General features: G+C 45.1%; 2 protein-coding genes across 2 annotated transcripts in view; both read right to left on the reverse strand.

The window, feature by feature from the left end:
* Positions 1 to 194: 194 nt before the first annotated feature.
* On the reverse strand, positions 195 to 9,324 carry ZXDC (ZXD family zinc finger C; the record flags this gene model as incomplete). Its single annotated transcript, XM_079540483.1, has 10 exons — positions 195 to 281; positions 884 to 985; positions 2,042 to 2,214; positions 3,929 to 4,013; positions 4,807 to 5,492; positions 5,699 to 5,869; positions 6,431 to 6,561; positions 6,683 to 6,761; positions 7,481 to 7,633; positions 8,223 to 9,324. The coding sequence occupies 10 exons, from the start codon at positions 9,322 to 9,324 to the stop codon at positions 195 to 197; spliced, it is 2,769 nt and encodes a 922-aa protein (XP_079396609.1).
* Positions 9,325 to 11,885: 2,561 nt separating this feature from the next.
* Positions 11,886 to 20,629, reverse strand: part of UROC1 (urocanate hydratase 1) — a gene marked incomplete at both ends in the record, with an annotated part of 34,013 nt that continues 25,269 nt past the window's right edge. The window contains 4 exons of the mRNA XM_079540450.1: positions 11,886 to 12,026; positions 13,288 to 13,387; positions 17,860 to 17,941; positions 20,215 to 20,314. Coding sequence (XP_079396576.1) covers positions 11,886 to 12,026; positions 13,288 to 13,387; positions 17,860 to 17,941; positions 20,215 to 20,314 — 423 coding nt within the window. The remainder of the gene's footprint in view (positions 12,027 to 13,287; positions 13,388 to 17,859; positions 17,942 to 20,214; positions 20,315 to 20,629) is intronic.

The raw sequence follows: 20,629 nt of genomic DNA on the forward strand, positions 1-20,629 counted from the left end.
GCACATCAAGTAGGATTTACACTTGTTAAGAAAACCTTTCAGCTGTAACTGCCTTTAGCAAATTGCAAAAAGCACAACCATAATCCAGTACTCCTAGTTTTCCTATTTTCCTCAGAAGAAGACCCACAGAGTTATCTTATTTTGTCGAGACACGATTGCTCAATTGGCTTTCAAGTAACTGTCCTTAATAATGGTCATTCCAGATCCTGTAAGTTTATTGTGCTTCCAGTGAACTGAGAGTTATCAGAACCTGCATCGTCTTCAGCAGAATTGTGTGGTTCCTGTTGAAGCAAAAAAAAGAAACAAAAACAGCAGAGTTCAGTACTTTCACCTCTTAATGCTTATCAGTAAGAACATCCTGACATTAACCTGAGATCAGAGAAATGCTCTGAATTGCTTGAATTGTTCCAAAGCTTTCCTACTCTGGTGACCCACTCAGACACCGCTTCTCTGTTTTTTTTCATCTAACTGCCATTCCCATGTAGACACCTCTCTGACATTTAGGATCAAGATTTTGTTTTCTCACTTCCCATCCTTCCTGCAGACCATTACACACATATCAGTTCTGATACTCAATCTTGACCTGCGCAGTATCTACAGGATAGATAAAGATAATAAGGATGGGACACTCCAGTAATAAATGAGTAACATTTTGTTATTCATTACCCACTAATAGAGGTACAAAAACAACCACCTGTGACATGTCAAAGGTTGGTAACACACACAAGATAACTCTTGCAGTACACTTCTCTACTTCCTGCAATTGAATCTGAACTCCTCATAGTAAACAAGGTGTTTCCATTACGCAGAACATGGGTGTTTAGAATGAACTATTCACTTTTCAAGCAAGGCCATAAAACCCAATGGCTCTGATATGCTGTACCTGAAGTATGTGAACAGGTAAATCCACCGTAAGCTGAGAATGTGATGAGGAGGACTGAGAGCTCAGCTGAAAGGGCAAATCTCCCTCTCCTGAGGGATCATCCTGTGAAGGCAGAAATGTGATGCTGTTAGAAGACTCCGAAGCATCTCAGAACAATAAATTCCACTCAGCCCCAGAGTCTTAAAAAATTGATGAAGCCACTGCACTGTACAAGGCCTACATCCACAAAGATAAGACAAATCCTAACTACCACTTAAATTCAAACCTTATTCAGTACACAACCTATTGTCCCTATTATAATCAACTAGGAAAATTGTCCAGATCTAAAAGGGAAGGAAAGGTTCACCTTCCATTATATTTAAGGCTCAGACATAAGCTACAAGATTCACCGTGCTACGTGAAGCTGCTACTTAACAGAAAAGTTGCATTTACACCCATCAGAAAGAGACAAAGCATTCCCCCCATTGCTTCTTATGTATCAAATCTTGTTAGGAATAAAGCAAAAAGAACCTATCATCTCTCTGGATACTACACAGGTATGTACCAGGCTACAAGTGTACTGTTTAAAATACTCCACTAATCAGTCCACACAGATACTAGCTGCTTCTAGACAGAGAAATCTTAAATTTTTATTTCAGCTGTTAAGAGGAAAATCAGTTTCAGCTGAAACTTCACGTTGTGGGAATCTTCACATCATCCTTATTAACTTTGTGTATGGGAGAGATGGAGCAATGTAAGACATTCAGTGAAAAGAGGGAACAAGAATAGAGCACACACATTCTCAGCAAAGACTGGAAGAAAACGTTGCACTCAGGATGATGAACAGAATGCTCCCCCCTGCAGCTACAGTGCCCACTGTATGATCCAGGCTGGAATGAAAATATTAGCACTAACAAAATAAAAACATCTATTTCCACAGCCCATTGGTTCTAGTCCCAGCAGTTGCATGATTGAATCAGCTGTTTTCAGGCTTTTCCAGACCTCTCTAAAGCCACTTTACTTATAAACTTCCCATGAGAGTGTGGGCAAGTGCCCCGACGAACAGAGCACACACTGAAGACCTCCGATTTCCATCTCGAAGAGTACACGTTTAGATTCTTCTACAGATGCTCCAGTTAGAATAATAAGGTAAAGATGTTTCCTCTCCTCAGTTCTCACCTGAAGAAGCTGAATTTGCACATACTGTGCTCCCGTTGCAGGGTCCCTTATCGTCAGCCCTCCATTCGGCAGAACAACGCTGCCACCCAGCCGACCACCGGGAGCGGACGATGAGAAATTGGTGGGGCTTACTTTACCACCCTTGCTTTTCCTCTGACCAGAGCCAGTTGTCCCTTAAAAAATAAAAAGGTTTAATATTTAGGTGGTCAGAAGCAATTTGCCAACGTTTCTTGCTCGTGTTTTTCAATTCTATGCAGTCAGTTTACCCTGCACCACCAATCACACGACACGGGAAATGCATGGAACAGTACAGTGTAATTAAGCACCATCTGACAGCAAAAAGGCCACAGCAATCAGTCACTGAACTCCAAGTGCTGACTGAGCAGTTATTTTACATGAATGGCATAGAACCACACCACAAACCACTAAGCTTAGGGCTCTCCCCTCTGGTAGCACAGAAATGCTGACACGTTTGCACAGCTACAGAAAGGAATCGGGAAGTGAAATTGCATTTTCCAATTTTTATTTTTCTGTTTATTTCCTGAAAAGTTATGTACATCATTTTTTTTCAAATCATAAAAATAATAATAATAAACCATAGTGAAGCTCATCTACTTCCAGAAATATGAAGGACAGGCTGAACCAGCTTTACACAGCTAGCTGAAAGCCACCAAGGTAATAAAAAACCAACTTAATGGATAAAATCCTGTCATCTGTTTGTCTGATTTTTAATCTAAGTAAATAAAAGGCTTGGATAACTTCATTGTAAAAACAAACTTCACTCTACGGTGCTTATGTCGCCTAGCTAAACTAATGAGAAATACAAGACTTGTGATCACTGTGAGAATCACATCATGGCATTAAGGCAACAGCAGCTGGTGAAGGCTGACTACCAGCAGACCAGAGTGAAAAAGGAAACAGGGATGTTGTGAGACCACTTTAGAAACAGGTGCAGATTTAGTACAATCATCTGTGTAAACAAATGTCCCAACACTGGGCACATGCACGCATTTTATGATACAAGCACACTTAGCACTAAGCTTCATAAAGCAGCTCTGTATCTGCATGTCGTCTCACTGAACCAGACAACATGAACAGGTACAGATTATATAATGAACAGTGTGTCACGATGCTCAATGCAGAACTAGTCACTTCACTTACCTTAACAATTATCACCTTCCCTTTTACAGATACAAGAGGCAGTGAGAACTAAACCATATATAAAACAGAACAGATTTTCCATCACAGCACCAGGGGGCAGATGTAATTCAGACACCTGAGATTGTCTCCCAGCACAGTGAGCTACCAATCACATCCCATCTGACAAATCCACATCAGACAGCTTTTACTTTTTAAGAGAAAGGCAACACATCTGAAATGGTGACCTAAAATATCACCCTGCTCTCTACAAAGCTTCTGCGTAACAGAGAGTTTTGAGTATTTCTAGATAACTGAAGAAATAAATACGAAATAATTCCTTAATGCTGCATAGACGTTGTTACTATGCAAAAAAAGAAGCACAGCAAATCCTGCTGATCTCTTCATTATCTATACAGAACAGAAGAGAACCCACAAGGTACGATCAAAAGCATGAACAATGGAAAGTAAAAAAACGTCTTCTTTTGGTTGCTTTAATAACAAAAATCAAAAGCAGATGAAGGGACAGAGGGATATTACCTTTATAACAACCACGGAACATAAGATTTCTTTGCAAGCTTACTGTGGAACTGGTGTTCCACACTTAACAGATGGCACACCGTGTGCATAATTATTTTAACTACCAATAAATGGATATGGTACTTAAAAGTGTACTCAGATACCTGTTCCTATTTCACTGCCAAACCCTTTTATAATTGTTTTAGCACATATAACGCAATGTTTTCTCACCTGTGCTGCTCCCATTCCCTTTTTGTTTTCTCTTCTTGGCCAGCTGAATGGCTCTGTAGTCTGTTCTCGCAGACCCACTGCTCTCCTAAGTTTAAAAGAAAAAAGAAGAGGAAAAAAAAAAAAAAAAAAAGAAAAAAAGCCAAGAAATGCAAATATTTTGAATGCAAGAAAAAGCCAAGACAATGAAACCATACTGATGAGTTCCCAGTAGTGGTTATCTTATATTGCAAATACTGAACTCTATATTCCCAAACTCTTCTGATTAGTTTCCATGAGTTCCCTGTATTTAATATCTGGAGTTCAACACAGAAGGAAATTATCTTCATAATTATAAACATTCATATTTTAATAGGGTAAACACGGCAATAGAAGGAACACTTCATGCTGCAAACAAACAGGCCTCCAACAACATGATAAAGCAAAGAGGGAAGAGTATTTGAAACAGCTACAGGAATGAAGGCTGAGGAGAAAACGTTTCAGTTTCTCTCCCAGTGCAAAATCTTTCCCTGCATGTAAGTAACGTGAGATACCACATCTTCTTGGACTTGGGTTTTCTTGCAAATCCCATTTCATCCTCAGATAAATGGATGGTTGCTTTCTAAAACCCCTACTCTAAAAAGCCTTCATTTCACTCTCCCCACCAGAATTCCAATTTTTCTTAATCTTTCTTCCAAATTTTCTCATCACCACACTGCAGCTACTTCTGACAACACACTGATCAATGTCACATTCTACAACCTTCATCAAAAACCAGCCAAAGCACATCACCTGCAGAAACCAAAAGAAAAGCCTGCCTGGAAGGTGTGAGTAGCAGTGGATATCCCCAAATTCAGGGCGTCTCAGTCATCTAAGGGTAAATGAATATAGCTACTGCGTACCAAAAACGAGCTGCCAGTCATTGTGCTAAGATCCATTTCTTTCTGAGCGCTGTAGCTTCCTGGAGGGTTGGAGAAAACAAACTGAGTCACTACTTTGCTGCCCTCTTGCTGACCAACAACATCCGAGCTGGGAAGCAAATTCCGTTCCATTTTAGTTGGTGTCAGTAACTCAGGCACATTGGTACCACCAAGGCTGCTAGAAGGAGTCAAAGTGGCTGTGTCAATTGTTAAATTATTGCTGGATGTCAAACCGTGCACATCCTGACTGGGATTCCTCACTGACAACGATGCCAGTGAACCCAAGGCTTCAGCGTTGACAGTCTGTACATCATCCAAATTTAAAGTGCTTTGCTGTAGAACTGTTGTCCCAGTTCCCAGCAAGAGAGAACTGTCCAGGCTCTGCGGCATATCGCTGCTGGCCACCAGTATCAAGGGATCGACTGCCTGGCTTAAAGAACTGCTACTGACAGGCAGGTTTCCTCCAAGAGTTGAGCCTACTGAGGCAACATCTATGGTGACGATTCCAGAGTTCACTAGCGCCATGTCTGTTGAGATTCCCGAATTGTTGCTGGACACGTTGGAGAATAGGGAAACGAGGTCTATGTTGCTGAGGTCGCTGTGTCCTGGACTGGTGAGCTCACTGCTGGGTGTGAGGGAGCTGGTTGCTTCGAGCTGCGTCAGGAGATCTGCAATGGAATACAGTTTGGACATTTTTAATCGCTGGGACAAAGAAAGAAGGAAAGAGTTTGACTTACCATGAGGAGTTGTGAAAATTTAAAAGAGCTTTCATCAGACACTGAGAATGAAAGAATATGAATGATCAGAGGAAGAAGCTTTTAGAGACGTTGAGTTGGTCTGCGGCACCTCACACAGTTTGAAACAAATCCCCTACCTGGGCTGAAGTTGTGTTGCTTGACCATATGCGTCTTCATACTGTGCTTGGAAGTGAACAATTTATTACAGCTGGACACAGGGCAGCGAGTCTTTAAAGAGTCCACATCCTGAAGATGTTTTTTGGAATGAATGTACAGACTACTCCGTGCTGAGAATTTTGCACAACAGCCTGCAAGAAGATACAGATGGCTTTAAGGACTCAGCTCGTTTCAGCCTGACGTTCAGGCTTAGTGTCTCTACAAAACAAATCACAGCAGTGCTGCAGAACTCTCTGTTGGTCTGTAGCATCTGGACATACATTCAGAGGACTCAGAAGAAAGCCAAATATACGACCTCTCGTTTTACATCATAGGACATCTCAGTGGATAGGACAGCTCAGCAAGCCACTTCTGACAAGAAGAAATGCTAAGTCACTCAATATATTCCTTCCCTGCTGTGGCATTTTAAGTGAAAATGCTTGGTGACAACTGCTGGTAAAACCATTAAAAGGAGAAACAGCCACCAAGAAGAGCTGTTTTACTTTGTGAAGATGAATACTCCAGATCATACCCAACCTTCTACATTCCTGGAATCCAACTGAAGTGATGGACCTTCAGTTTTATCTCTTCAGATTCTGTTAGAAGTCTCCCTCTGATCCTGTAACTAGCTTGTGTTTGGGGAAAAGCACACAGCTTTCCTCTATTTACGCAGCACACACCAGTTACTAGTTAATGCAAGAGCTGAGCAGTACCTTCTACTGGGCATTCAAATGGCTTTGTACCGAGGTGGGTTATGCTGTGGCCTTTCAGGTGTTCTGCTCTTGTGAAGGACTTCCCACAGCCTTCTACCGGGCACATGAACCTCCTGTCATCTTCATGTTTCCTACAAACAAACAGAATCACTATCAACAAGACCACATCCACTGCTTGAGTACTGGAAGGAAAAACAAAACCTAACAAACAGAGAGGGACTTAAAATAAACAGCACAATCTGAAAACGCTACCTCTTGTGTCGCAACAGCTTGGACATGCTGGTGAAAGACCAGCCACAGCCTTCGAAGTCGCAGATAAAAGGCCTCTCACCTTAAGCAAAGAAAAGTCACATTAACAATACGACATCACACACTGGTATTTGATTAAGAAATCCCCACTGCTGCTTAAATTCAGTTATTTCAAGACTACAAGACTCAACCACCACCTCGGGTAAATCACATACAAGCAGTGATGCCCTCTCCCCTCCTCTACAGTCATCACTTTCTTTATCTCAAGGCCACTGCACATCTCCATATGCATCACGGAGCACAGATCGTTCGTTATTAGCACATCCAATCAAAAACCTGTGGTCTCAGTTTTGTGCTCTTTGCATTCAATACAGCCCATTGTACCTTTCCTTGTCTGTTTTCCAAAACCTGACCTTTCTCAGTGCTCTCCCCATTCTCCCCCAGATACTTCCCCAGTACTCCACAACTACCTTGAATGTGCTCAGATAATCAGTGACAGCACTATTCAAAATAAATGACTGGAAGCTCTTTTCCTGCTTTCATGACCACAGCTCTATGCTGATTATTACAATATGAAGAGCTTAGTTGCATCACTTCTATGACCCTTCACTTAATCAAAATGACACTTCTTAAACTGCAGAACCACGAAACCAGGAAAGCCAAGGACAGCAACAAGCACACGACAGACCACACCATCCCTCCCACCTCTGTGCCCTGCAGCCCTTCCAACACACCAAATCCCACTGTTCACAGCCCATCCTCTATGTGCCTTCCCCAGGCACACGCTGCCTTCGTGAGTACCTGTGTGGCTCCTCATGTGGATTTTCAGCCGACACGCTTTGTCATATTGCTTGTTACAGCCTGGGAACGAGCAGGAGAACTGCTCCTGCTCCCTGAAGTGGGCCCGATTGTGGGAGAACAGGGCGCTCACTGTGATAAACGTTCTTTCACAGCCTATGGAGAGACAGGAAACATGCACCAGGTTGGTATGCAAGTGAGCCAGGAAGGATGCTTTCCTACAATCATTAAGGTCGGAAAAGCTCTCTAAGATTGATTCTAATTGTCAACCCACAACCACCATGCCAACAACCACATGCCTCAGTGCCACATCTCCACGGCTCCCAAACACCTCCAGGGACAGTGACTCCACCACTCCCTCTGAGTGCACTCTTTCTGAGAAGAAAGTTTTCCTAATAGCCCTCAATATTATATTCAGACCCAGAAGAGACAAAGAGGGGTTACAGTTACTCAGCCAAAGCAGGCAACCTAAGCCTGTGTAAGGTGCACAACCCAAGGCTGGCGCTTCCATTGCTGGTGTTCCACCACCCCGGCACAGCAGCACCCCCCGATCCCAAACCTCCCCCTTGTTAACGAGGGTGTCAAGGAGCGAGGCGTTCCCGGAGGCTCCAAAAGGAGAGGAAAAAGAAGCGGCAAGGAAGCAAAACGAGCACAGCTGGGACCCCGGGCTAACCCGAGGGCGGCCCTACGGGGACGGACGGGACAGGCACGGAGCCCCGCGAGCCCGGCTCCGGGCGCGGCTTACCGGGGAAGTCGCAGCGGTAGGGCCGCTCGGGCTCCAGGTGGCTGCGGCGGCGGTGGGCGGCGAGGCGGGCGGCGCTGGGGAAACGCTGCCCGCACGCCTCGCATTTGTGCGCCGCCTCCTGCTCGTGGGCGCGGCTGTGGGCCCGCAGGTTGTAGACGGTGGTGAAGCGCTTGGAGCAGCCGGGCGCGGCGCAGGCGAAGGGCCGCAGTTTGTCGTGCGAGTGCAGGTGCCGCCGCAGCTTGTAGGCCGTGGCGAAGGACCAGGCGCAGCCCGGCACCGGGCAGCCGAACGGCCGCGCCGGCCCCCCAGCCGCCGCCCCCCGGCCGTCCTCCCCTCCGCCTCCGTGCGCCGTCAGGCGGTGCAGCCGCAGCTGCTGCTTGCGGGGAAAGGCCTCCCCGCAGCGCGGCTCGGGGCAGGGGAAGGCCGGCGGGGAGCGCGGCCGCGGGACGCCCGGCGGGGGCTCGGCGGAGGCGGCGGGCGGAGGCGGCGGGGCCGGGGGCGGCGCGGCGCTCGCGGCCTGCTCGGCCTGCTCGGCGCCGGGCCCCAACGTCAGCACGCCGTTCTCGATGCGCACCAACAGGCTCTGGTTGTTGATGGTGATGGTCCCCGAGAAGGAGCCGTCCTCCGTGCCGCCGTCCCCGTCGCCGTCGCGGGGCGGCGGGGGAGGAGGAGGCGGAGGAGGCGGCGGCGGCGGCGCGGAGCCGGGGCCTTCCTCGGGCGGCTCCGCGGGCGGAGGGCCGGGCCGGGCGCGCCCCGCTTCCCCGCCGCCCGAGCCGGGCTCGGCGCTGCCGCGCACCACGTTGAGGACGAGCAGCAGCCCGTCGCTGTCGGGCGCGGCGCCCGCCGGCGGAGCGCTGGGGCCGGGAGCCGGACCGGTGCCGGGCTCCGGCTTCTCCTCCACCAGCAGCACCGGGAAGCTCACGTAGAGGCCCGACGCGGCGCTGCTGGCGGCAGAGGAGGAGGCGGCGGCGGAGGCCGCCGGGTCCCAGTCGGGCGGAGGCGGAGGGCGGCCCGGGGCGGCGGGCGGCGCGGCGGGGCCGCCATGTTGGGCGCCGGGCCGGGCCCGGGCCGCCTCCGCGGCGGGCAGCCCCTGCGTTTCCATCTTGGGGGTCCCTGTAGCAGCGGCTGAAACCGGAGCCGGGGGGCGGGGCCTGGCGCGGTCGGCGGGGAAACGCGGAACGGCAGAGCGGAGTGGAGCGGGAGGAGCCGGGGAAACCCGGAGTGCGGAGCTACGGAGCGGGGCTCCGGCGGAAAGGGGCCGCTCGGGCCGGGGGTGTGGTGTGGCAGAGGGCTTGAGGGGAGCGGAGCTCCTGCTGGGAGCGAGTGGGGCTGCTCGTGCCTCAGGGAGCCTCAGAGCCGGACAGCTCGGGGAGCGAGGGACCGCAGAGGGAAATGAGGTGTGAAGGAGGAAGGGAAGGAGGACAGAGGGACGGGGAAAGTGTGATGGTAGGAAAGGAGCTCTGAAACCATACTCTGATAGTGGCGTTGGTTGGAATCAGGCCCTACACATCTAGCTAAAGAAAGGTAGCTGAGTGCTTTGTTGTTTTATTTTTCATTCTACTTTTCATTCTCATTTTCAGCTCTGTTCCGGCTCTCCAGTCTTGAGCAGAAGGAAGAATCAAGCCATCCTTGTGGTGGGAATCAGGCTCCGGCGGCTGTGAGCCCTTCGAGCAGTCCCAGCAGATGGTGCTGTGATCCTTCCAGAGGGCAAATTATTTCCCCAGAGCTATTCTGCATCGAATTTCGGACCGCAAGCAAGGCGAGCTGCTGTCCAGCCGCAGGTGGCTGCAGGGTGCTGATGCTTCCTGCAGTACAACTGTGTGCACACAGCTCCCCCCTGCAGCTGCAGAGCTGTCTGTGCAGCCTCAGCCTGGGTGATTGAGCTCAGCCTCCTCTGAAATCCCCGAGCTGTCACAGGGCCTGGGTCAGCCCTGCTTGTGGCTGCTGCCGGTGCTCCTGGTCTCACTGCAGAGGTGCGTGCACTGCGCTCTTCCTTCACTTCCTTCCTTTTTGTAGAAGAAAAATGGCCTTAAGTTGTGCCAGGGGAGGTTCTGGTTGGACGTTAGGGAAACTTTCTCAGAATGAGTGGTGAGGCACTGGCACAGGCTGCACAGGGAGTGGGGAGTCACCATCCCTGGAGGCGGTTCACGAGCTGTGGAGATGTGGCACCGAGGGATGTGGTTATGGGCATGGTGGAAGTGGGTTAGGATTGGACTTGGGAATGATAATTGTCTTTCCAACCTTAATGAATCTATGAAAATAAAGGCCAGCCTAGGCCTTTAGTGCTCAACCCAGAGGTGCATCCCTGATGGAAGGATGTCAAATCAACCTGCGGCAAGCTTCAAACCTCACTACAGAAATTAATCTCCTCTGTTATCTACTATCTGGTCTGATACAGTGACTGCAGATGTGTGTTTTGAAGGAGACTGCTGTGCCTGTAATGAGCTTTTCCAGCACTGAGGTCATCTGCCTAGAAATGACATCAGCGTCCCCACAGAGTGAGGCAGAACAATTGTCCATTCATAGACCCAGTTTCTCTGCAAACTGCAGAAAAACAAGGACACTCAGAAGAGCTCAAGGAGTTTTTGCCCTGGCCAGGCCTATGGCTTCTGCCTGTTGGAAATCACAAGCTGCTTCATCCCAGCAGGGAGTGACAGGTTACTGTTAGCACAGTGCTAAATAACACAAAGGTGAACAATCCATAATAATATTTCTTCAACATTTTCTGTGGTAGATTTTTCAACTCACAATTAAGATGACTATAGAGCAGCTCCATAGTACGTTCCTGTACTTCCATAGTACACAAAGACATTGTATTTTCTGGATGTTCCCTATGACAAACAGTGCCCCAGTTCTTTTGGGCTACAACTAGAGCGGTTGTATGAGGTAGAGCTACCAAGATACCACCCCAGTGTGATTATTAATAGGTAATGCCTAACATATGTTAAAGAAAGGCTGTCAAATCTGGCTGGCAACTGCTCACGTCTCAGTGCTGTAACTTGTCAATGCGTGCTTTTTTCCACAGTGTAAAGCAATTCTGGTGAACTGCAAAATGCACTTCACAGAAGGTTTGGTTGCAAGCAGATGCCAGCCTCTCACTGCTCATCTGGAGATGTACACTTTATGTGAACAAAGTAAATGACTGACTACTGAAATTTAAAAGAAAAAAAAACAACACACAGCACACCAGGTGTACTGTTTAACTGGCACCAGAAGCAATGTGTGGGTGCAGCACACACACTTGTTAAGTACCAAAATGCCACAGGGTTTTAAAGTTATTTGGTTTCTTGAGACCCCACAGTTCAAATAGTGCAGCTCCTCACTCCCCACCTGCAGCAGCCAGCACAGGTCACCATGAGTAAGCTCCCTGCCTATCGCAGAATGCAGTGAGGTACTGTTAACACCATACTATGGGAAGTTGAAATGCAAAATAAGACATTTCTCTCGGTTGCATCTGGACAGCTAGATTATTATTTTTTAGTTTTATTTCAAGGAAAGGAACTGAAATTTTGTCCCTTACAAGGAGAAATTTCCTATTGCAAATACTCCCCCAAATATGCTCTTTTAATGGTTAAAAGGAAAACAGAAACAATTGCAAGGCTTTTATCATTTGCACATTTTATCATACGTTTCTACCAGGAGAACATTGCAGTTGGAATACCACTAACATTTGAGGGCTTGTTCTAAGATGTTCTCATCCACCACTTTTTGAGGAAGAGTCACCTTCAGCGCAGCACTGTCTTTCATTGCTTGGCAGATGGTTTCATACGCGTAGCCATTACCTGACCAGCAGCGCCTCGCAACCTGTCAGACCAGAAAATCAATGTGTAAAAATTGCCCATTTTCCATACCACGTCCCATTTTGTGCAAATATTGCAAATTGTGCAATTCTGTGCAAATGTTGTGATATTTGTGCAAACACTGGCACCCCATTCATCACAATAAATCTTTCAACTCTCTACCAGTTTCTAGTTTCCCTATTGATAGCTTTCTTTTTTAAAGCCTACTTCATTGATACGAGTAGCATTTGGATGGACTTGATGCATTTTCATGCAGAATTGCATTGCTGGACTGATTACAGTGGTAGAGCCAGGTTTATAAACTTCACAGAATTCCCTCTACAAAACACTCCGTACTCCATCCCAGTTCTGTACAACAAGCAGTTGCTTTAGATAACAGTATGATTTTTATAACTGATGCTTTTTAGTTGAATAAATATTTAAAAGGGCAAATTTTACCCAGTGCATTTTCAAAATACGAAATCAAGAGGCCAAATTCTCTGCCCGCATACAAGAGAAGCTCCACAGACAGGGAACTATAAGCCCTTCTGCATTTTGACCTGTGTGCAAGAAAAGTTTGCCAGATGAAGAAAAACACCGGAAACATAAGGAAGGAGTGCTTACAAGGAAGCAAGCGCTTCCTTGTGTTCAGTGCCTTACAGTTCTCTGCATTATGAATCACGTATCAGTATCTGAAAGATTCGGACACAAAAGTGTTTGAGCAAAAAAATCCCTCAGTTCCAACTTAGCAAAATATTTAAGTATTTGATTAACATAAGGCTCGTAAGAAGTTCTCAGGATCATAACAACTAGAAACGACCTCTCAAGTCAACGAGTCAATTTCCCTGCCACTCACCTGTGATTATTCCTGGCAGTATATTTCAAGAGTGCACGACAGTTTCTTTTTAGTCATTTATATAATGGGGTAATGTTCCCAGATTGTCCTTTTTAAATATGTACGTGAAGGAGCAGGGCTTTTCCTTGCAATAAATCAGAGCAGCAAGAGATTTATTGGGTTTTTAAAAGGCTGTCTGTGATACACAGTGCTTGCTAAGGGTGTGTCTTCATTAATCTACAAATTGATATAATTGTTCTCCTTCTTCCTCAGTAGTTTAGATATTAGTATATCAGTAGAATATCAGTAGAATATCAGTAGTAAAGATATTTCAGATCTGAGACAGGGAATACGTTCAAATTATTCCTCCTCCTTTAAAGACACTTAGATCTAGAAGTTAGAAGTTAGTATGGTGTAGTGCAGGTAGTGTAGTATAATGAATTTTGCTTACCCCATTGGAAACATCCCAGCTGAGCATCATCTTAGCTCGCTCTTCAGCCTCCGTGGACCCATCCAAAACCAGGCCAAATCCCCCATTGATCACTTCACCCCTAAAAAAAACAAAAAAAAACCAGAAATGTAAGAATTCAAATCAAAAGAATGCAAATCAATCCCCCAAAACATTGTGGATTTGTTCAGCTGCACTGGAGGAAGAAGGATGAGAATACTGTAGAAATGGTGCTGAATAAGGCATTGGCAGTGACCTTTCATACAAAAAATACTCCTGGTGGACTAAAGAGTTACTTATCTCAGTAGTTTGAAGGTTAAGCTCTTTGTGTTTTCTATGCCAGAGCTTGCCATGTCCATAGGACAGTGAGGACTGTGTGCTTACTGAAGCAGACAGATGGATCTGTTTATATTCTCTTGGGACAAACATGAGCGTTTCATTAAAAAAGTGTTAAGCACCACTTCATGCACATCTGCCTTGATCATTTCAAAAGCATTTATTTCTGTATGAGATACATAGATGTGTAGAAACTGCAGTGCCAACACTTGAGGAAGCAGATTTATTGGTAGAAGAAATATACTACAAACTAACAGACTGTATGTGGGACAAATAGCAGTCTGGTTTTATAAGGACAGGGGAAATACATCTTGTCTCACTTCAAAATCTGGTCCGCTCAAGTTCCTGTTTGGTTGCATATGGTAAATTCAGTTGGAAAATCATTGGTTGCTGTAAATCTGTAAGAGACTTCTTGCATTATAACTCAGCATCAGCAGTGTATGAGATGGGGCATATCCTACCTACAGCAACACGTGGCAGGACAGACTAAAAGAGGTTCTGGAGGCAGGGTCTCGCCCTCTGCATTTTGTACTTAATATAATGAATACATCCACAAAATTTACTACAAGTGACATCAGAAATACCTATGAGTCAGACAGAATTAGGTGTCCTCCAATCCAGACAAGAATAATTTCTTACTGTCTGTTTCCCAGCACTAACTGGAACTTCTTAGGAAATGGGAAAATGATGCTGCACTGGAGCCTCACAGACTTGAGATCTGCTTCCTGAACCCAGCACTCATGTCTTCCCCTTGTCACTGCAATGCAATGTACTTACGTGATGCTCATTCCCTTTCACTCGTTATATGCACTGCCTGTGTGATAAGCAGGACCTTACCACATAGCTGAGCAAAGAACTCTCAGCTCCAGCTCTCACAGTCACTGTGAGACCTTTACTGCAATTCCTTCCACTTTATTAGATATACTACTGTTACAAACATTTTCTGTTCAAAAGCACAGTTTCCTTGTAACTGACAATTCTCATAGCAGAATGTCAGCAGATGAATGTTTCCTTCTTCAGCAAGAAAATTTCAGTCATGTTTTCAGCTGAGGTGTTTGAATACTGTAAACTCTGACACAAAATGATTCTTTCTGATCAACACTCAACAGTAACACAAACAGCTCTTATTGTGAGAAATCTTTAAATCTGCTCTTCGTCTCATTTGGGGATGAAAACAAGCATCCAAACGTTTGCACTTCCTGCCATTTCTGCTTTTAGAATCAGTATGGCATCACAGTGCAATCGGGATCACAGTACGATCACACCTCAGGGCAGCCCACTGACAGTATCTGACAGCAAGAGGCCTCCAGAGTGATGCTTTATAAAGATTTGCCACATTGGCAGCTGATGTTCTTTCAGTGGCAGAGATCCCTTCTGTGCACAGCATCCCAAAGAGCATCCTTTGAAGCTCAGGCATGAGCAGCGAGTGTCTGATCTCAGTTGCACTCCATAAATTTACAGTCTCTCCATCAATTTCCATGGAGTTACTCCAATGTAAATCAGAATCACTCATCAGAATCTGTCCTACTGTCTAAAAGTCACTCAAATTGAATGCCACCATTTGTTAGAATGGATTCTCTAGCAAAACCTCTCACTTTTAAAGGGGAGTTCTCTGCCTTCATTAGCATTGGGTCATATTTTCAGGTAATTAGAGAAACATGTGGCATTTTGACCTAAGCTGCCTCCTATAATTTCCAGATGTCTCCTTCCAAGGTGATCAAAGAAAACAAGGCCTCCCTCACAAACAAGATGTCACACCGTCAACAGAGCAATTCAATTCTTAAATTACTTCTGCCTTCTTGTACTACAGGTTACTCAGACCCTGCGCTATTCATTCTGCAAAAAAAAAACAGGCAGCAAGAAATGAATAACATTCACTTGCAATAATCACAGTCAAGACTATGCTAATCTTAAGTCTCTCAAACAGCACATGATGCAGATTCCAGCTAAATGAATATCAATCCTGGCTTTCCTCCCCCCTCCCCCCCCCCCTTTGCCCCACAAGGCTACAGCACAGAATTTCTGGTCTCATACAGAAGAAATTGCAGATCTGTCAGCAGCTCCAGCCAAGCCCAGCTTCTGCAGGGAGGACTGGGAGCTGGACGCAGTGCAATAGCTGTTTCTGATCTCCCAAAAAAGAAGTAGTCCAATGACAACTTGATTTCCTTCTAATTACACACATTTGAATGTGTATATATCCACATACATCCATATCCATATAAGCTTCCACGTGCACTTTCACACCTCCACATCAACTGACAAAGAGATTTTACCAGGCACGCGGAAATTTCTTCGTGGCAAAGTCAGCTGTATCTTTACCTCCCTAGAGGAAGCAAATCAGTCCTAAAATCTAAAAGCATCCATCTTTGCAGCAAGGAAAGTAATTTGTAATGGTTGGGGGATGGTTTTGCTTCTTTTCCCACCTTCAAATTGTTCTTTTTCTCCTTAGAAGGCCAAGGGGCGCAGGTCTAACTGGCTAGGGTGGTACTGGGATTAGTTAACCCAAACAGAACCACCTGTCCTGCATGGCTTTTGGGGCTCCACAGACCATGGCATGTAATGACACAGCATTGTTAGCACATCTGAGTCTCAGCATGGTTGTTTTCTAAGGCTCGTGCAAAGACAAGCCTTATTTTCAGGCTCCACTTTCTACACTGAAGCACAGTCATTTAATCACACAGGCTATGACCACTCCAGAGAGCAAGGTGAGCAGATACTGTTCTGCAGTGAGAACCCTAAGCAGCCACAGGAACTGGGTAAGAGGATAATCAAGCCCTGCTTTTCTGTGGATATTTTGATTTCAGGGAACAGCCACTCGCTAGTTTTCCAGTTCAGTACACAGATGACAGCACCTTTGCTCTGCCTTCAGGGATCGCTTCTTTCCAATAATGTATAAGGAGCTAGGAGCCAGGGCAGTCTCACCATGCAGCCAGTCTGCATTGCTGAGAGGGTGAGAAGCGTGCAGGAGGGATTGGCTTTGCAGAGGCCGGAGACAGGGAACAAGATCATTCGTATCCTTTGGATTCTGACAGAGCATCATCAGTGCACAGAAGAACATTTGTGGCATAAGCAATTACTTCTTCAGTTCCAGTGATTGCAAATAGCCATCATGAAAATACTTAAAATATTTTGCACAACAGTCACTAGAAACTGCTTTTCTTCACTTGTATTCCAGAAGCAGATGTTTTAAAAGGTTAAATTCAGCTAAAGCCATTCAGAAAGATGTAGTTCATTGCTATCTCAAGTTTGTGACTGAGGTGATCACAGTAAGCAGACATTACAACACGCGTTTTCCATTCGGAAGTTGTGAATAAAGTCCTGATTACTGTGGTTGTTATTACTGACATCAGTAAAGTCACATTTTTCACTGCATGTATATAAGCCCTCAACATTTTCTTATCCCATTGTTCAGTTTTTCTCTTGCACACCTTCCATTCAGTAGTTATTCCACTGAAAAAAAATCAAAGGAGTACAGGGAAGGGAATGCATCTGAGTTGAAGGGTAACTTTTTTTAGCTCAAGCTCATCTGGACAAGGAATAATTATCATCAAATGTCTCTGAGGATAACATCTGCAACAAGTTCTTTAGTTTGCTGCTGTTGGCACGTTCCAGAACTGGATGAAACAGTGAAGTGAGAGGGATCACTAGAGTATTTTATACAGGGTTGTCTCTCTTCGGCTACATCAAAAAATGAAGACGTGGCTGTGGTCTTTCGTGCTGCCGAGCACACGCAAAGGGAGAAAGAAGACTGAGGGTTTGCTGGTACCTGAGCTGCTTTGCATCAATAACCCCTCACTGCACTTTAGCACATGGGCATTTATATTGGGGTCCTAAGGTCACAGATTTAAATATAGCTTAAGGGGAAACCTAAACATAATCCATCCACTAACACTCTGACTGTGCATGTGTGAAGACAACTTTGGAAGTGGGATCTCTTCAAGAAAACCACAGCAGACTGTCCTTGTTTGGCAAATTAAGTTATCCAAACTGTGCTGTGGCCAATGTCCAAAACACTTTTTCTTGACATATGGAAACGAATTAAAAGAGCCTCATACAGAACTACACTTCACCTTATAACGCATCCTTTCAGCCCTTGCCTCCAAACCTACCCTTCCCATGACCATAGCACCATACTACGCCAGTGGTACAGTATGCTGCTCCCCTCCTGTCTCTTGCTCCTCCCCCAGCAGCGATAACTGGTTTCATAATCCAGCTTTAGGAACACCAACAAGTTCTCACCAGCCAACTCCACCGCCGTTGTGCAAGGCAACCCAGGTTGCTCCTCTGAATGCATCTCCCACGAAATTTTGTACTGCCATGTCTAGGAAGAGAGGAAAGGTGTTACCATGGCTCAGACGTGCTGCATTTGTTTTCTGTTGGCTGCTCACTTCCTTCCACTGCCATCTCCACTGCAGCAGTGTGATGGCAGCATTCTCTGGCCACAGAGAATTTTGCCCTGAACTGCTGAAATCACAGGGGATGTTTGTTTCAAAAAAAAAAAAAAAAAAAAAAAAAGTCAAATGCATCATTTCTGCTGATATATTCACTAGAGCTTCATACATTCACTACAGTTTGTAGTAAAGCATATACCTCAAAAGAGGTACATATGGAGAACAACAATGTAAAATTTACTGAAGACATTTATCCAGGTTTAATTCAGAAGCAGTTGCTTTTAATAGCAAAAATATGCTAGCACTCAAACTGGTCACACTTGCAAACCCACAGTTAGTATATATTTGATGGAAAAATGAGTTTACTTGAGCACTAATCTATGTTAAACCCTGTCAAAAGCCCATTATGGCATCTTCTCTCTGGCATTATGTCACTTTAATAACCCAATTATCATAATTGCAGTGCTGTCAGGAGGGAATGGGAGATATTCAATTCTCTTTATTCTTAACACATACGATTTTCTTCCTCAGCCAGCAGATGATAAGAATGGAGGTTGGAAAAGAAGCATGGCAAGTGGGATAACGATGTAATAACGTCAAGCTCCTTGGCTTTGATAAAGGTCACTAACTGTGTAAATGTCTGAAATACACTTTGCAGAGCAGCAGTGGCCCAGGTTTGACAAGGATCAGATGGAGGTACTTACTGTAGAACAAAATTACACAGGCAGAGACTCAAAAGTTCTGTGCCAGAGAAGAGCCATTTCAATGGAAACAACTCAAATGTGGTGTTAAAACAGCAGGAAGGGAAGGAGAGAAGAGAGGGGAAGACCTGAGATGTAAGGTGTTCTTTAATTACCTCCAGAGGCTCACTTGATTTCAAAGACGAGCAGAATCAGTGGCCATTAGGATTTGGAAAAGCTCTTGCAGAAGGCAGATAGTTCATGTAATTCAGAAAACTCATAGAAAAACAGATAGCATAGTAAGCAATTGCGTTTAGCAGGCCTTGTTTCTGTTGCCCTCTCCTGAGGGCATTGCCTGGTGTTTTTTATATGACTGAGCCCTTCGGTGGAGGCATCCGTTTGGATTGTTGTTCTCTGTGCAGCTTGGCAAGAACAAACATTATTTCAGGCCTCTGTCCATCTGGCACATTGCAACCAGCCAACATTCTCAGAAAAATGTTGAAGTGAGACTAATAGGCACTGCTAAAAGCCTCATTTCATCAGGCAGCCCATTTAAGATAGCAGGGAACTTTTCTCCTGAACATTGACCCATAATTTGTTTCTATTATGAATTTCCAGTCCTAATGGCAGTTGTTCAGTATTCCCAGCTACCTCAATCATAAAGTGTCCTTCTACAGCAACTTGCATCCTCCTGCCTTGGGTCATTGAATGATTGTCAATTCATGGCATGTGAAGACACTACTGAGTTAAAATTATTACCATAATTATGGATGGAAGATTGAGACTTAGATAAAGAAACGTTTAGTGCTCCACTCATGTTTCACGTCCATAATCTGGTATCCGTTGGGTTTATTTTTTCTAAAGCACCATTCCTTCATTTCATAAAAGCAGATTCTGGTTAGTTCAGGTCAAGATTGCAGAATTAAAGGCTCATATTGAACAGCAAACATACATTGCTCAGTCACACTGTGAGTGAGAAACAGGGAATGGCATCAAATCCAGAACTCCTGACTTCATTCTTGTGCTTTTACTATCCAAGTACTTCCTCTATGACCAGAAAAGCTCCTTTCAGAAACTCCCGAGCAATAAGTGAACAGAACCGTGAGTCTTCATGCTTTAAGAAAAATGCTATTTGAGATCTGATTTTCATTTTGTGTATCCCAAGGAAGCCCTGCCATAACTCTGCTCACATCACTTGTTGGAAAGACAGAGGCGCAAAATTAAAATCAAATACAAGGTGCAGTTCTCTAAGACCAACTGCTCTCCATCTGCATTCAGGTAAATTCGGTACATCTCCACTGAATTTTCAGGACTCTTCTGAGCCCCTCCTATTTAAGTAGCTCCACATTCATTTCTGTATTACTTGACAGCTACCGTGCCAAGTTCACAAAGTCTGATTAACTGGGATTGAAGGGTTTGAATAAAAACATTTTAAAACATCAAAAATATATATGTGTATCTCTCAATATATAGGTGCATTTCCTTTTTTGCCTGCACAGACAAGTCTCAGGTGCTCTGCTGACCTGCACAGAAGGCTGATCCATCATAAATGTTTGATGTTTCTCTGTAAGGACTGTCAGTCCCACTCACATCGTGGTGATCTCGGCTGAGGACTACTGGAGCCTGCAAAAGCAAAAAAGACAGCAAACAGAGTCCTGCATGAGCTGTCAGTGCTACCATGGGTTATCTTTCGCTGAATTTGCTTCTACTTAAGTCATCAAAAAGCACAGCTTTGTCCCACCTCCTAAATCCCCTGAACCCCTCTCTCCCTCCTATCCATTTATTACAAAAGGAACGCTGACACGCTATTCATGACAGCCAGCATCATTTCACAAATGAGAACATGAGTTAGTTTTTATGAAAATTACATCCTTAAAAGGGAAAGGAGAAGAGAAGCAGTGTGGCTATTTCAATACCTGAAACCTTTCTCTGCTGAAA

The sequence above is a fragment of the Tetrao urogallus genome (assembly GCF_951394365.1).
Source record: "Tetrao urogallus genome assembly, chromosome: 10".
Taxonomy (NCBI): domain Eukaryota; kingdom Metazoa; phylum Chordata; class Aves; order Galliformes; family Phasianidae; genus Tetrao; species Tetrao urogallus.